Source organism: Pteropus alecto, unplaced genomic scaffold (assembly GCF_000325575.1).
Source record: "Pteropus alecto unplaced genomic scaffold, ASM32557v1 scaffold21, whole genome shotgun sequence".
Taxonomy (NCBI): Eukaryota; Metazoa; Chordata; class Mammalia; order Chiroptera; family Pteropodidae; genus Pteropus; species Pteropus alecto.
The window spans coordinates 25,986,262-26,002,181 of record NW_006436282.1 but is presented as its reverse complement, the minus strand read 5'-3'; the positions used below and the strand labels follow the sequence as shown (position 1 = coordinate 26,002,181).

General features: G+C 44.9%; 1 protein-coding gene across 1 annotated transcript in view; it reads left to right on the top strand.

Moving 5' to 3' along the window:
• The window catches only part of ELMO1 (engulfment and cell motility 1), a 404,818-nt gene that overhangs the window by 249,856 nt on the left and 139,042 nt on the right, over positions 1 to 15,920 (top strand). Inside the window, 1 exon segment of the mRNA XM_006912067.2 lies at positions 14,736 to 14,872. Within this exon segment, the coding sequence (XP_006912129.1) occupies positions 14,736 to 14,872 (137 nt within the window).

Sequence of the window (15,920 nt, the reverse complement as noted above, 5' to 3'; positions counted from 1 at the left end):
GGCACAAGGGAAAGCATCTATTGCAAACAGTTTGATCTTTACAGTTATGCTGTTTTGTTCTCAAAATTTGAAAATTGTTTTCTTCCTCGTAAGTGCATACTGGAAGTTTTAGCTTTAAAAACTTGTCCTGACACTGGCTTGTTCAGGGTTAGGCAGGGTCCAGGCTGGGAAGACTTGTGAAGGACCTTTGACCCTTCTCTGAGGGACTTTAAGCAGAGTGGCTTCATTATGTCCACTACGAAAAAGCACCGATGAAACTAGATTTCACTCTTGTTATTGCTGGATCTGTGTCTCACTGCGGCTACAGTTAGATTCAATGAACTCCTCGTGGAGGGCAGTAAGGAAAATGGATCTGTCTTGGGGGTGGGAGACCATATCGGAACGATCTCGGAGAGCAAGGATGGGGACCTCAACCGAGACCAGTGTCGGCAGGAAAAGAAAGGAGGAAATCGATTCGGGTGTTAAGGTGACCGAGAGAGAAGCCAAGGCTAACCTGGGCCGCTGAGTGTGGGAGAGAGCGGGGTTGGGCACCCGGTCAGTCCAGATAGAGACAATGAGTTCAGTGTGGGTCATTTTGAATTTGAGATGACTAACGGACATCGAGGTGGACACGTCCAGGAAGGAGTTGGTTGTCAGAGGAAGATCTGGGCTCAAAATGGAGATTTGGCAGCTGTAAGCGTGTAAGTGAAGGTAGGAGAAGAGAAGAATGAGAACAGAACCTTGAGCAGGGGAGAAACAAACAAGTCTACGAAGTTGACAGAACCTTGAGAAGGGGGAGAAAAAGAAATAAGTCTACGGAGTTGACAGAACCTTGAGCAGGGGAGAAACAAACAAGTCTACGGAGTTGACGAGGAGGGGCAGTGAGATTGGGAAGAACAAGGACTCAACGTTATTGGGCTGTCGTCATTATTCTTTTTCCCTCTGAAGTCTTAATGGGGGTCATATATCCACACCACATATAATGTCTTTCTTACCAGGAGACATGGTGCCATATTGGACATCTTATGATACCTGCCGGTGACCGTGAGACACTCTGTGTGGGAGAATGGGAGTAGTAAGAGAAACGCCCTCTGTTTATCTGTGAGGGACGAGGGGAGAAACTGTTTCAAAAAATCAATCGCGAGTAAAAAAATCTGTCTGCAAAGATTGAGAATGGAAGTGTCTGAAAGCATTAACCTTTATTTCACGCAGAAGGAAGGTCTGATAATTTTCATCAGAATCTTCGTCCTGAGGTTCAAAGCATTTTATTTTTAGTTTCGTCCTCATTTTTTCTTCATGAAGATGTGTTTTTATCTAAGATAACCTCTCTTTGATGAGAGTTTAGAAAGAGAGAGAGAGAGATGATGGCTAAGGTGGAGGCCAAAGAACCCTTGATGAATTCAGTTTAGGGCAAATTCTGGAGGAAAAATAGTGACTAGATAACAACCACCTGAAAACACCTTCAGCGGTTTCTTACCAGTCTATGTCATCAAGACCCAGGGGAAAGTAGCAGATATTTCGTATAAGAAGAACTTAGGTAATGAAGTAATATATCTTTACTAATCAATTTAAGACTGAATTCTTCCCAAACACACATTTCTAAGGCAGAATTTATACACACTCCCATCCCAGTGGTTCAGGAACCAGGAACCATGTTTCATTCATTAGAATACCAATTAGTACACAAATGCCAGATAGGATGAAAGAATTGTCTCATCAAAGCAATAACAAGAGCTTAAGCCTAATTTTATTAGCGCTCTTTCATAGCAAAAACCGTTTTTATCACCTGCCAAACCAGATACACTTCTAGGATGTCTGTATGCTTAAGACAACAAGATACGTTCTGAGGCATACTCTAGGGAATATGCCATGCTCTACTCAGATTTATTTTTCAAAATGCCACCAAAACACTGACATTTATTTATTTATTGTTTCTTTGTTAGTTTTGAGGCTGTTTCTGTAAAACAAAGAGATACAGTCCTAACATAATCCTTTTTTTTTTTTTTAAGAAATCAGAGTGCTTGGGATTGTTTTTAATGAATGGAAGTGATACAAATTCACCACTTCCACCAGTTCCTCAAATAATGTTTTCGTCAAAGTCATTTTGTTATAACATTAATGAGATGTCATAGGAACTTGACTCTGGTTTATAGCAATTAGTCTATGGCAAAATTGGTTTCGTGATGCGTCATTTCGCTTAAAGGCACAGAACCTGTCAACAACAATAAGAGAGGACTTACCGTACGGATGACAGACTGAAATCTGCAAACCTGGGGTCGTCACGGACATGTGGGCATTCAGCCAGGGTCAGAGGAACCCAGTGGCCTTATTTTGTGAACTCTAGGCAAGTTCTTACTCTTGCTGCGTAGTGGTTAGGACACCAGTGTGTAGTTAGAAGCCTGGTAGAGTGAGATCTCCGAGGACAGTGGGAACGCACAGGCGTGGTTCAGACGCAGCCTCTGCGGGCTCATTGCCTTCTACGCTTACGTTCTAGCTCTGCCTCTCTCTGGCTGTGTGACCTTGGACAAGTGGCTGAGCCTCTCTATGCCTTGGTTTCCCCTTTTGTGAAATAGAGATGACACTTGAACCTGTCTCATGTTTCATTCTGATATGACAATTAAATCAGTAAGCACTGAGCACAGTGGCTGGTATCTATTGAGATCTACGGAATTGTTTGCCCCAAAATAGATTGGTCTGATTAGCTTGATTTTCTTAATCTTTCTGGATATGAACCTTGCATTAAAGGAGATGAATTTTTTTTATCTTCTTTATTAAGATAAGGATCTATTAAGCCACTAAACAAATAAAAGTTCTCTGAAATGAAGTCTACGAATTGTTGATGTTTCCCCCAGCATGAAAACAGTAACATCTCTATCACGGACAAAATGGAAAAGGCAATGCTATTTTACCAACTGTAAGAATTGCATACCCAAAAATTACCTTAGTTGGAAAGATCAAGTCTTCATTTAAGTAGGAGTTCAGAGAAGAAAGAAATGGAATCGAGTTTATTTTTAAGTTACAGTAAATAGGCATTTTGGAAAGCATTAAGTTTCTGCTTTAAAACTCTTCCATGGAGGGAAATTTCTGTCTGGTGAGTCAGGATAATGGTACTCTGGGCCCAAAATGCTGTTTGACACCGGCTCTGCCTCCTATTAGCGCTGCGAGCCAAGCTACGTTAACCCTCTGTGCCTCAGTTTCCTCATCTGTACCATGGGGACGCTAATAGCCGCACCTGCCTCGTGAAATTGCTGCAAGGATTCAACGAGAAAATACGTGTAAGGCGTTTAGAACCATTCCTGACATGTCATCGTCACTGTTCAAAAGTGAATAACTCACTTTTGAAGGCCGCTCACCTTCCAATTCGCTGAAGCACGTTCCCCAAGTGTCTTGTTATTCTGGTTATGTCCTTTTCACGTTTTCCAACCAGCTGTTACCGGTTCGATAGTTAATGACTTATTCTTTAGTTTCCCGTCTTCTGGCAAATCTCAGTCCAGTGCCTGTGTGAAGCTTGACCTTCTCCTGAATTATTATCGCGATGCTGGAGGATCTACTCCTCGGGGCCCGGCGCTGGGTTCCCACAGTGGGAGGAGGGCCTTGGCCGCTCTGCACGAAGCTGCCCACGTGGCCCTGGGTAGGAGCGAGCCGGCCCATATCACGCTCTCTCAGTTCAAGAAGACTGAACGGAACTACACACAGGCACTGGTGTGAAGGATTTAACTCCGTCTTTGTTCACCGATCTGGATCTCCACCCTCTCAGACCCCACGTTGGCGAAAGCGTGATTGTCAGCGGATTATCCCCTCAATGTCTCCCGTATCCCCCTTAATCCCGCCGCCCACGGTGAGCACACGGATTGCCGTCATGCAATCTGTGAGGCCACATGTTCTTGGGACAGAAGCGAGAAGGGCCCGGGATGAGCAGGAAGCGGCACGCCTGCTCATGGCCGGAGTGCAGTCGACGGGGCGGGTGAGGAGTAGCGCAGGGAGGGCCCCCCAGGGACGAGGCGCTGGCAGTGGGGCCGCAGAGCGGGGCTGCATCTCCGCGTGTCAGGATGGCAGGTTTGCCTTCCTTCTCCGCTGACCGTGTGTGACCTTCGCTTCCTTATGATGTTCTTCATTGTTCCCTTTAGAGAACACCTAGTTTAGGGTTCGGAACATTGTAGGAGAGAGGACGGTGGGCCAGGTCCTCTGACAGGCTGGACCATTTTAAAGCAGTGCCCGTCTCACAGCAGGGGGGCCGAGATCTGTGCCTCACAAAAGCTGGGGGCTGGTCTTCATCCTGTTCTGCGAGCACTGTGTGAATTGGGGCATGATGAAAATCATGCAGAGAAAAGCTGGAGGCTCCGGGGTGCAGGAAGGGAGCGCGGGCGTGTGTTTGTGGGAGAACCGTATGGATGCTGAAACTACTAAATCAAGGTTCCTGTTTTCTGTAGGCTCATGATCAGGAGGGGGGTCCACACAGGTGGAGAAACGTAAAGGTCAGTGGAGGCACAAAGAAGAGGCAGTGGGACAAGGCCTGAGCGAATGCCGTTAGCAAAGGGGTGGGCTTCGGAGGGTGACGCAGTGGGTTCCAGGAAGAGGAAAACCCAGGAGCTTCACTTGTGGAAACACAGGCAGGGGCGGGTTATTTGAGAGAGAGGTGGACACGTGATCGACTTTAGGCTTCAGTCATAAGTCCAAGGAAGGTCAGGAGGAGTGCAGGCGGGTCAGGCTGGGAAGTGTCGAATGCCTTGCTCACGCATGTGCCTTTCATCCTAACGGCAACATGTAATCACAGAGATTTTAAGGAGAGTCATTTACTGAACACTGAAAACAAGAATGTAGGCTTAATCGTGCATTTATCGGATCAGGATTACTTATTTTTAACCCCTTTTGCAAGCTCCCCAGCCCTGGCTCATGCTCTGAGCCCCAGGTCACGCTGTGATCCGTGGCCATGTGGTGACACACAGCACAGGTCTTCGCTGGGTCTTCAGTGAGGCGCATCCCACCCGCCTCACCGCTCACGAATCTGCCTCTGTCCCGGCATTACCCCCGAGCACCATCTCATATGGCTGGACAGGCAGTTATTTATGTCCATGCTAAATCTGCTGTGTGACAGCCTCTTAACGTGCCACTTCTCAGAATAATTTTCCCTATAAAGGGAATTTTAACAAGGGCATGCAGAAATCGCTTCTCGAATGTGCTCTTCCTTGCTCTGCCTTGCTTGGACTGTTCTCTCCCAGCCACGAATTTCCTCTTCTTAATCTTCCACTGACCCTCCCAGTGCTCCGGCCATCCCTCCTGCCCACCACCCCTCAAAGACAGGCAGGCTGTATTTAGTAAGATAAGTGTGCTTCCTTCTCGGTTTTTATTGCTAACTCACACCACAAACTTGATACTCCTTTCCAAAGAATTTATTTTGTTGTTGTTGTCGTTGTTTTCTCTTTGGGTCGAGAAAAAGCCCTTTTCATAAAAAGCCTGTAAGTACATCCAGAAACAATTATTTTGCCAACGGACAAGGATTCAAGGGCCCAGGTTCCATTTTCCTGCTCATTTTGGTCGTTTCAGCCAGAAGACAAAGGGAAGAACAAACACAGAGTATATCAGCAAGACCATTCTTCAATCCTAAGCAAACTCCCAGGGGTCACGTGGCTTGTTCTTATCAGAAATCTTCATTTACTGGAATTTCTGCACAATCCGTCTTTTAGTGAAACGTCTCTGGGGATGATGGGAATGCTGCTCTGTAACTTTCCAGGGGTACGGGGGACCTTCATGAAGGGAGGGTAAAGTAAATAAAATTTCACCTCAAGCTAAACCTTGTATTAAATTCAAGATTTCGGGGTGGAAAATTACACACCGTATTTGTATTCTGCACAGCGTTTTGTGACTAACATTTATCGAGCGCTTATTATATGCCGGATGCTTCGCTAAATGTTTTATGGGCATCGTCTCACTATATCTTTACTCAGTTCTACAAGCTATAAATTACTGTTACTGTCATCATAATAAGAGAGACTTAGAGGCATAATAAGAGGACTTGGTGGGAATCACACAGTTGATGTGCATGGGAGAAATTTCAGCCCCAGTCCTAACTCCAGAAACAACACAAACTCCTGACCACTTAGTGCTAAAGGTTCTCTCTGGTCCACCATTCCTCCCTCAATGCACTAAACTGCCAAGTACCTGGATTCCAGAAAAACAACAATCCTCAAGTTACTTGAATTTTAATTCCATCAAAGAGAGACAAAAGGTAAAGTAAGAAAGGAGGTGAGAAGTTACTTTATCACACTCCTATTTAAATTCCTTTAATGGTTCCCATTGCGGGTGGATAAAGCCCACATCCCCTAGCGTGGTCTACAGAGAATTCGATGTTCTGATGCCTGTCTACTTCTTTAGCCTCATCTTTTACTTATCTCTCCTTGCTCATGAGCTTAACAGAGCCAGGATCCAGACTCAGGTAGACTGGCTCCAGGACCATGCTCTTAGCTACCTTGCTGGCTGGCTGGCAGGTGGATGGATGGATGGATGGATGGATGGATGGATGGATGATGGATGGATGGATGGATGGATGGATGGATGGTTGGATGGACGGATGGATGATGGATGGATGGATGGATGGACAGGTGGACATGCACATGCCTAGATGAATGGAAAGAAAGAGTAAGGGAGGGGAGGAAGCTCATTTAAAAGAAACTCGTGACTTTTCTTAGCATTTCTACAACTGGTCAAATCTACTGTAGCTTTTCTATCGGCATCTGGAGCATGATTCACTGAAGTCAGGAACCCATCCACAAAAGAAAATATATGAATAGTCTCCTTTATCCATCCAATAGATGAAATGTAACTAAAGTCCAGGTGTAGAGAGGTGCCCCTGACCAATCTTACAAGCCAAGAACAGTTAGCATCAGGATGCCAGCATAGACAGGTTACATGCTTTTATAACCAGCCAGTGACCTGGGCTAGATAAAATGCTAGTCCCTACTTCCAGAGGCTACAGGCAGGGCAAATGCAGCACTGCTTCTGAGAAGCCCACCTAAATCATGTAAATTGTTTTACCCTGTCTGAAAAGTCATTGTCCTTTCTTCTTCACTTGGAAAAATTATATTCTACTTTTTAAAGTTAAATTTTTAGGTAAGTATAACTTAAATGCATAGAAGTGTTCAAATCCAAAGAGCACAACACAGCTCAGTGAATTTTCCAACCATCCAAACTATGAGTTAGCTACTCCCTAGGTCAACAGAGAGAGAGTGTTATACAACCGTCAGAGACCCTCTTGGGCTGCCCTCCCCCCAGTTCCTTCCATGAATTTTGCCTGTTTTGAGCTTTAGAACAATATGATCGTATAGCGTGTTCTCTTTTGTATAGGACTCTTTTTGTTCAGCCTCGTTTTCAGTTCATTCATGCTCTTGTGTGTAGTACAGTTCTTTGTAGTAGGTGTACTGCTATATGGATAAACTATAATTTATCTAATCTACTCTTGGGTGGACATTTTGGTTGTTTCAAGGTTTCGGCTCTAACAAATAACACTATGAACATTCTCGTGCATGTATATATGCACCATGTATGTATGCATTTTTGTTAGGTTTCTATCTTTGAGTAGAATTTCTGTATCATAGGGTATGGATATTTTAGCTTAAGTTTCTACTACCAAAATGATTTTCAAAGTGGTTGAACAACTTACGCTCCCATTGACAGTGTACGAGAATTCCATTTGTTTCGCATTCTTGCCAAAGCTTACTATTTTCCATCTTTTCACTGTAGCCATTCTAGTAGACATTTGAAAGTGTATTATTGTTGTTTAAATTTACATTTTGCCAGTGGCTAAAAAAGTTGAGCACTTTTTCATGTGCTTATTGGCCATTTAGATATTCCGTTTGGTGAAACGCCTATTTATATTGTGTGTATTTTTCTACTGGATTGTCTCCTTTTCTTATTGACTTATAGGGCTATTTATATATCACCGATATATAATGTTGTCAGAAAATATTGCAAGTCTCTCTCCTATTCTGAGATTGCCATCCTTCTTGAATCTTTTAATGAACAGTTCTTGATTTTAATATGATCCAGTCAAAACTTTTCCTTAAGGTTAATGGTTTCTCTGTCCTGTCTAAGAAATCTTTGCTCACCTCAACATCATGACTAGATTCTCCTGTGTTATATGGAAGATTCATTGTTCTCCCTTTCACACTGAGATCTAGAATACACCTAGAGTTGTTTTTTGTAGATGGTATGAAGTAGGGAGTCATCATTCTTTTTTTCCAGATGCATATATAATTGGCCCAGCACAAGTTATCGAAAATTTCTCCCACTGCCATGTCACCTGCATCACAAATCTAGTTACTATATTTACAGGTCTATATCTAGACTTCTACTCTATGCCATTGTTCTGCTTTTTAATCCATGGACCAATATCAAGCTGTCTTAATTACTGTAGTTTTATAATGGTTTTCTCTCTATCTGAAAGTCTATCTTCTCCAGCTTGGTTATTTTAGCTAAGTACAATAATAATTATTTTGCAATTAAACCTGGTAACAACTAGCATTTATTGAGTGTTTATTTTGCCTCACTTAATACATGAATCAGGAATTGCTAGCAGCAATCCGATGAGGTCAGAGGCATTGTCTTTTTGTTTGTTTGTTTGTTTTAATAAGGAAATTAAGATCCGGAAGAAGTGTAATTTGATCAAGGTCACATTGTTATTAAGTAGTGACACGAGATTTGTACAAAGGCCAGTCTCACTCCAGGACCTCTGCTCTTTTATTAACATGCACTGCATGCCTGAGATGTGGCCTCGGGTCGTTCTTGCTGAACTGGCTGTCTTTGGGTTCCTGGAGTCTGATTTTCAGCCCGGACGCTAGTCAGTATTTTTTTCTCTCCCTGTCTTTAAAAAAAGGCCCATGGGGAAGGTGAACAATGAAGCACTGGATTAGCTACTGTGTGTCTTTGCGGTGTCAATCCCATACTATTTTTAGGCATGATAGAGGATAGGAACGAAGACCCAGTTCTGTGAAATGAGGCTTCAGGAGCTGGGAGGAGCTGAGTGGGGTTCGAGCTGATGATCCCCCGGCCGGAAACCCCAGGGCTGGCAGCTGCTGTGTTGGCCGGGCTCGGCGGCAGTGGGGGGACCTCAGGTCCTTTGCCCTCATTCTCCTCTTTGCACTTGCCCCACCTGCTCTGAACTTTCAGCATCTTCCCACACAGGACCAAAACTCCCGAATCCAGACATTAAAGAAGGCCACGTCTGAAAATAGAAAACGCAAAGGCCACTCAGGGTAAGATCTTCTGCAAAGGTTTAAAGGTATAAATACACATTCGCATCTGAGAATTCATAAATGTATTATCCGGCCTGACCCATAACACAAATAGTTCTATTTTGAGTTTCCACGGTGTAGATAACAGATAATAAGTTTTTACAGCCGCCCAAGCAGTTTGCATGTGCTACATGCTTTTGTGTGTATGTGACTTACTCTTTCTTCCTGTAGCTCATAATTTTAAAACAAAATGCCCTTTGTGTCAGGCCAGTGCTTATCTCTGTTCCAGTCAAAAATATTCAGAATTTGCCTAGTGCCTCGCAAATCTGTGACCTTTTAGTCACTTGTAAATGGGTTCGCAGTGTCTCTTACCATGCCAAGGGCCATTGAAGTCATGGAACAGAGCTTTTCAGCATCTGAAAAATTGTATTAGAAAACTTCCATGAAAGAGCAGAAATTGTGTGCATTATCCTGTCATCTCAACATTCTATCTTTAGTCAAGTAATTTTCTTATGCAGTGGTCTGCATTAGGTGATATTAATAGGTTGCAAGGGTGTCAAAACAACTAACAATTTTCTGATGAAAGAAAGAGTAAATATTAGGTCACCAAACATTTTATAAGCCTATCAAATGTCGCTTTGATGCCTTAACACCCTAAATCAAATGTGTAACTATCCTGTCATTCAAGGAAATCATTTAGGAAATAGTTTATTGCAGGTACAGTCTCCAAGTTCTATAAATATTGATGGGCATTAGGGATTTGAAAATGCATTATCCTGTGTGTGTGAGTGTAGTGTGTGTAGTCTTAGAATTTTAGACTCGTCAGGGACCTTACCAATCCATCTCATTCACAGGAGAGAAACCTGGAAACCAGAGAGCTGAGGTGACCTTCTCAGGGTCACAGGCAGCACTAGAACCTTCTCTGTGTTCACCTTTTGTTGTTTACTGGCTGCAGCGCAGTAGCCTTTGTTCTCTGAGGCTCCAATGACTGTACCTCGCCCGACATCATCCAATAGAAAGAAATCTACTTTGAAAGGCAAAGTGGCAAATGTACAATCTTCTTATTTTTATTTTTAAACATATGTGCATGGATTATATTCAACTTTCAAAGTTGGCCTATTTATAAATGAATTAGATGTCATAAATTAATAACAACCCTTTTTACCCTCAGCTCTGAAAAAAACCTTAATATTCTCGACTTAAAAGACCATTTAGTTGATTCTTTTTTATAAAGTAGAATCTCATTGTGTTAAAAATAGTGTGCTTAAAAACAATTTGGTTTTTCAAAAAAGCCTTACTATTTTTATCTCATTGAAAGTTCCTCTCTAAATTTCATTTATAAAATCATTGTCTACTATTTCAATACTTTTTTATCAATAAGTGTGTTTTATTTTTCTTAAAAAGCAATAATGGGCCTCACCCTCTTGTTTTTATCTGTTTGTTTGTTTAAACCTCTGAATTAAGGACCGTATTCTTGAGACCGAGCCCATCCCTGCACACTGACGCATGCTCGCATTTGTCACTGGGATGGCCTGGGCCCCTCTGTATACGATGAGCATCAAAACCCTTCTGGCTCACAGTGGCATTGAGCTTACTCCGTATAGTTTCTATTCCCACTTAATCCTCACAGCAACCTGATAAGGTTTATATTATTGCCGCTCCCAGTTTACAGATGTACACAGGGTGTACATAATCTAACTCGATGCTTGCAAACCTTACATGGTCATATGTTTTACAGATGAGGAAACAGATTCGGGATTTTAATGGTCTAAGTTTATGTAGCAGGCTAGGGAGCATCAGATTAGGGCTTTGCATGCAGGTCTGGCTGACTGTGACCATTTACTTTCCTACTTTCTCGTTTCTACTTTTTCCGAGTCTCCTATAATCTTGCACATTTGTTCTCTTGTGCTTATGCTAATGTCTTATGCTAATGTCTGTGTGCTTGCATGAGTCTGTTTCCATAGAAGTGATTTTCTGTGTCTAACAGTGGCAGAAAGCCTGAAAACAGTGACTTAAACAAATTGTACAAAGAATACAAAGAATTTCTTAGGAGAGCAGTTCAGGGTTGGTATGGTGACTCCACAGAATCATCAGGAGCTCTTTTTAATGCTCTAGGGTGTGGTCCTCATTTTAATTCTGACAAAATGGCTGCGGGGGCTCCAGTCATCACCCCTGTGTTCCAAACATGAAGAAGTTGAAGTGTGAAGGCGGAGGCAAAAGGGACAAGCCAGTGAAGTTTTCTCCTCTTGGAAAAGTCTCTCCTGAAAATGCTACCCAGCAATTTCCATTCATCTGTCATTGGTTGGGACTGGGCCATAATGACCCCTCTTAGTTATAAGAGAGGCTGGGAAGTGTAGTTTTTTTTTTTAAGTGGCACATTGTTGCAATGCACAAAATTGGGGTTCTGTTAACACAAAACTCAACCTCTCAGTTTCTTGAAATAAGTCAAATAAATTCATCCAGTTACTCATCCCCAGTGACTGACTCTCTGTGGGGGAACTTGGTGAGTTGAGAAAGTGAGAATATCTCGAGGAAGACAAAAGAGTCAGTTCAGTAGAAACTAGAACCAGGGAAACTATTTCTCAGGTGCCCGGGAGAGTTTTCAAGACAGCAGCTTGACCTGAGCTATCTAGGGAAAGGCAAGGGAGGGTCCTGAAGAGGAGTGTAACCCTGGTGATTTGCATCTAACTCGACTCAGATCACAACCTGTGGGGAGAAAACAGAGGAATCCTGGACTCTGAATAGACCCGAAGCATCAAGAGTTGAAGTTGTGCCACTCATAAGACTTTACTTCATAGATGTCTTCTAGGGATGAAAAAGCAATTCTTTCAGACTTGTGTTGGGGAGACGGGGTAGAGTGAGGGGGCTGGGGTGATTGGGAGACACAATAAGGGAATGAGTATGACAGAACAATGACAGGCTTTGGCGCCAAGTTGACCCGAGTTTGAATCCCAGCTCTACCACATTGAAGCCACGTGACCTCGGACAAGTCGCCTAACCTTTCTATGTCTTTAATTTCTAATTTAAAAAGAAAGAAAAAGAAATCGATGATATCTGTGTCCCACTTGCTGTAAGAAGTAACAGTAAAGTACATCCAAGGCCTTACGCGTGGCTAGTGGTGGTGGTCTGCCATTGCTGGTACTGTCACATAGCCGGAGGTGCCCGTCGGCACACGCTGGCTGTGCACCTGCTGTGAGTCCCACTGGACCACAGGTCAAGATCCTGGTTTCTGCTGAAGGCAGCTGCCAGGAGATCAAGGAGAGTGGGTGAGAGAACTAATTTTCAAAGCAGCACTCACAAGGAAGCGCCCTGAGCTCTTGATATCAACTAAGGCAAGAAGCCCACCTTTGGCCAAGTGAGCTGTGGTTCTTAAACACTCATGTCGGGCCACCTGAAGAAAGCTCAGAGCCGAAGGTTGAATATCTCCAAGGTTCACCTTCCTCGTGTGTAGAATGGGGGATAGGCATGATGCCCGCCCCCTGGCTTGTTGGGAGAATAATGCTGTAGAGCCCATGGTGTATTATAGGCACCCAACAAACATCTCCTATTATTAGTGGTGTTTCTCCCCTCCCTGTTCACCCAAGCGAGAGCAGGGCTCGTCGGCTTGGGTTTGTCCGGCAACCTCAGCTCCAGTAAGCCCATAGAAACTTTAACTAGGGCATAAAGTGCACGTATAATCCCACCGGGCCCAAAAAAGTGCCTGCACACTTGCGAATTTCATCGGCTTCGGTGCTCACGGCTGGTTGCTCAGAGCTGCACACACGGCCCACCTGTGCTTATGTTCCCGATTCCTTTCTGTCTCGGGTCAGAACTTGACTTTCACCATCTCTTTGCCGGTCACACGGGCTGGGGGTGGGGTGATGTATATGTCCTTGCCTCTAATTTCTGAGATGAGAACAGGCTTGACTAGGAATGGGGGGTGGGCGGGGATCAAAAAATAACCAGTGTTCCCGGAAATAATACGCTGGGGCAACGTTCAGTGTCACCCGCCCCCTCTCCGTATCTGCATCAGCGTCTGTCCTGTCAGAGCTCTTTCCCCTGAATCGTGTCATCCGATCCCCTCCAAGGCCTTTGGCGAAGGCAGACGGGATTCACTTCCGTTGTTCAGTTGAGAGAGTCAAGGCTCAGAGAGAGAAAGTGACTTGCTCCTGAGAGTCGCGGGCTGAACTTGAACCTATATCTTCGGCCCCCAGACCCCAGCCCTTTCTGTGTGACAGCGCTTGCTGCTAGCGTGTGCCCTTGCCCCGTGTGGGAGAAAACAGCACTCATGTGGGGCTGCACCTTCAGAATGTGCGAGCTACACAAACGTGCACCACCGTGTTGTTGTTTTGAATTATTTCGGAGGTCGGGAACTCACTGCATTTGTAAAGGATGAAGATGGAAGAGGTTAGTGCAGGTTAGTGTGGCCTGCCCAAGCAGTGCGGGCCCCCGAGGTTTGATCAGGGTTCATTTGCCTGCACCGGAGGATTCTAAGTGGAATTCAGTTTCAAAAACATGGCAGCACCAGGACTCCCCCCAAGTACGGAAGTTCTGGGGTAACCCCAATCTCACCCCGCCCCCGCCTTCTCTCCTGGGCTCGCGGGCTTTTAAATTCCACCATTTGAGGCCTTGAAGACTAATTGGTCTTTAAAGAGATGCCAACTAAAACAGAAACCCCTTCATTGTACTTACCAGCTTAAATTAAACAAAACTTAAGGTATCGTTCTTTGGGGGAGGGGGTCATGAAGCCACTCCCTGGGCCTCCAGGGTCCTCGTCCGTGTCACGAGCAGTACGAGGCATTGTGGAGATCCAAGGAGATGTATGTGCGAGGGCTGTAAAAGTGTCAGCTTGACCAAGGGCCGAGAGGAGGGCGGGAAGGAGACAGGTCTGACCCAAGGGAGCTCTGCAGCGGGGGCTCAGAGGCCACTCAGCTGGCCCCACGCCTCAGCCCAGGACTGCGCCCGTGGCGGCCCCGAAGCCACTTGGATTGCTTTAACCTCCAGCCATCTGTGTCCGGGAATGTAAAACAAATGGTTAATGGCATCAGATGGTGAATGGTCTCAAATGTCCCCTGATCATGCCTTAAGAGGGAACAGAGCTCCCTGGAGAAATCATCGAAGTTGCAATTACTCGTGTATTCAGGAAGCCTCATCCCCTTCCAGTTACTCTGCTGGGAAAAGGGCAATTAGGGTGATGGAGGAGCCGTGAGGGACAGGGCCGTTGGCACAGCCTTTGCAGGGTGTAGAAGGCAGGTCCGGCGCTCACGCTCAGCACCAGCGATCCTGAACAAAGCCACGAGGGCCCTCTCCGTTGGGTTAGCAGCTGACTTCCTTCAGCCAAAATATATGCCTAAGGGTGGGTCTGAGTATCTGACATTAAACTTCCACGTTGCACAGGGACTACCCTTAGGTCGTTTTATCAAAATGCCTTTTTTTCCACCATGGCCTGAGCCAAATTTGCCTCCCGTCACCTCTCTCTGGAGCACACGCACGTGGCTGTCCTTTGCACTTTGCAAACTCCCTCCCTCATTTCCCTTCTCCTTCCTCCAGCCAGCGAGACCTGCAATGACTTCCACCCGATGTTCTTCACCCACGACAGATCCTTCGAGGAGTTTTTCTGCATCTGTATCCAGCTCCTGAACAAGACATGGAAGGAAATGAGGGCAACTTCTGAAGACTTCAACAAGGTAAAGCGAGTCTGAAGCGTCTTCTTGTGTGCCCGAAGGAGCCTCGCCTTGACGTGGTTCCTTAGCTTTGTGTGGAAGGCAGCTGGCAAGTTGGGAGAGTGAGGATGGCTGTGGTTTTAGGTTGCTCTGAGGATGGAGAAAGACAGGAAGCTACATTTTGGTGATGCTCTCATCTCTCTAGGGATACGCTTGGAGCAGCTTTGTTCCTTTTGGCTCGCTCAGCTGGGACCAGCAGAGACCCTTTCGCGAAAAATAAGGTCTAGCTGAACATTTCTCCTTCAGTGGCATCACTCCGAGATGCTTTGTTATAGTAATGTCTGCTGGGGAAAAAGCCTTCTACCTGTGCAGGTGGCTGTCACAGAGAGAGTGAGATCAGGAAGGCTGCCTGGTCTAGGTCCTTGGTTTCTCTGTGGATTATGGATGTGTTGAGATACTTTGCACTTTGCTGTACCAAAGAGAGTTTTTATTAAAATGCAAGGTCTCTTTTAGGGAGTTGAATAAGTAAGTTTATATGGAACATTTTTTTGGTTTACAGAAAGCATTTGATTCTTTCAATGGAAGTGTCCTTTGGTTTTCGATAAGAGTATGAACCTCATATTTCTGTGAGTAAATGCTGGGCGGAGAGAAGAATGTTGATCAACTTAGAGGAATCAGAAGCATCATGTACATTTTTTTAAGGTTAAAACAATCTTTATCCTTAGATAAGGCTTTATTAATAATGGCATGGCTGATAATAACTGATGGCCGGGACAGGTCTGTTCAACTTTTATTATATCTCACGTGCTACTGGCCATGGCTTATAGGGTTGGCCCCATCACCCAGGCCCACTGACCTGGTCCTGGGGATGTAACACTAAGAGACGAAGGATCTGACCTCACAGTCACCCTGTGGGGTCTTCGCGGACTCGTGCCTGGGGCATGACATAATGTCTGCTTCCCAACTCTGCCTGACATTCTCGCCGGCCTTTCCTTCCCAGTCATCTTTTCCCTGAACTCACGTCTCAGCCCGTCCACCACATTTCTGGTTTGTGGCATCTCGAAGGGTGGAC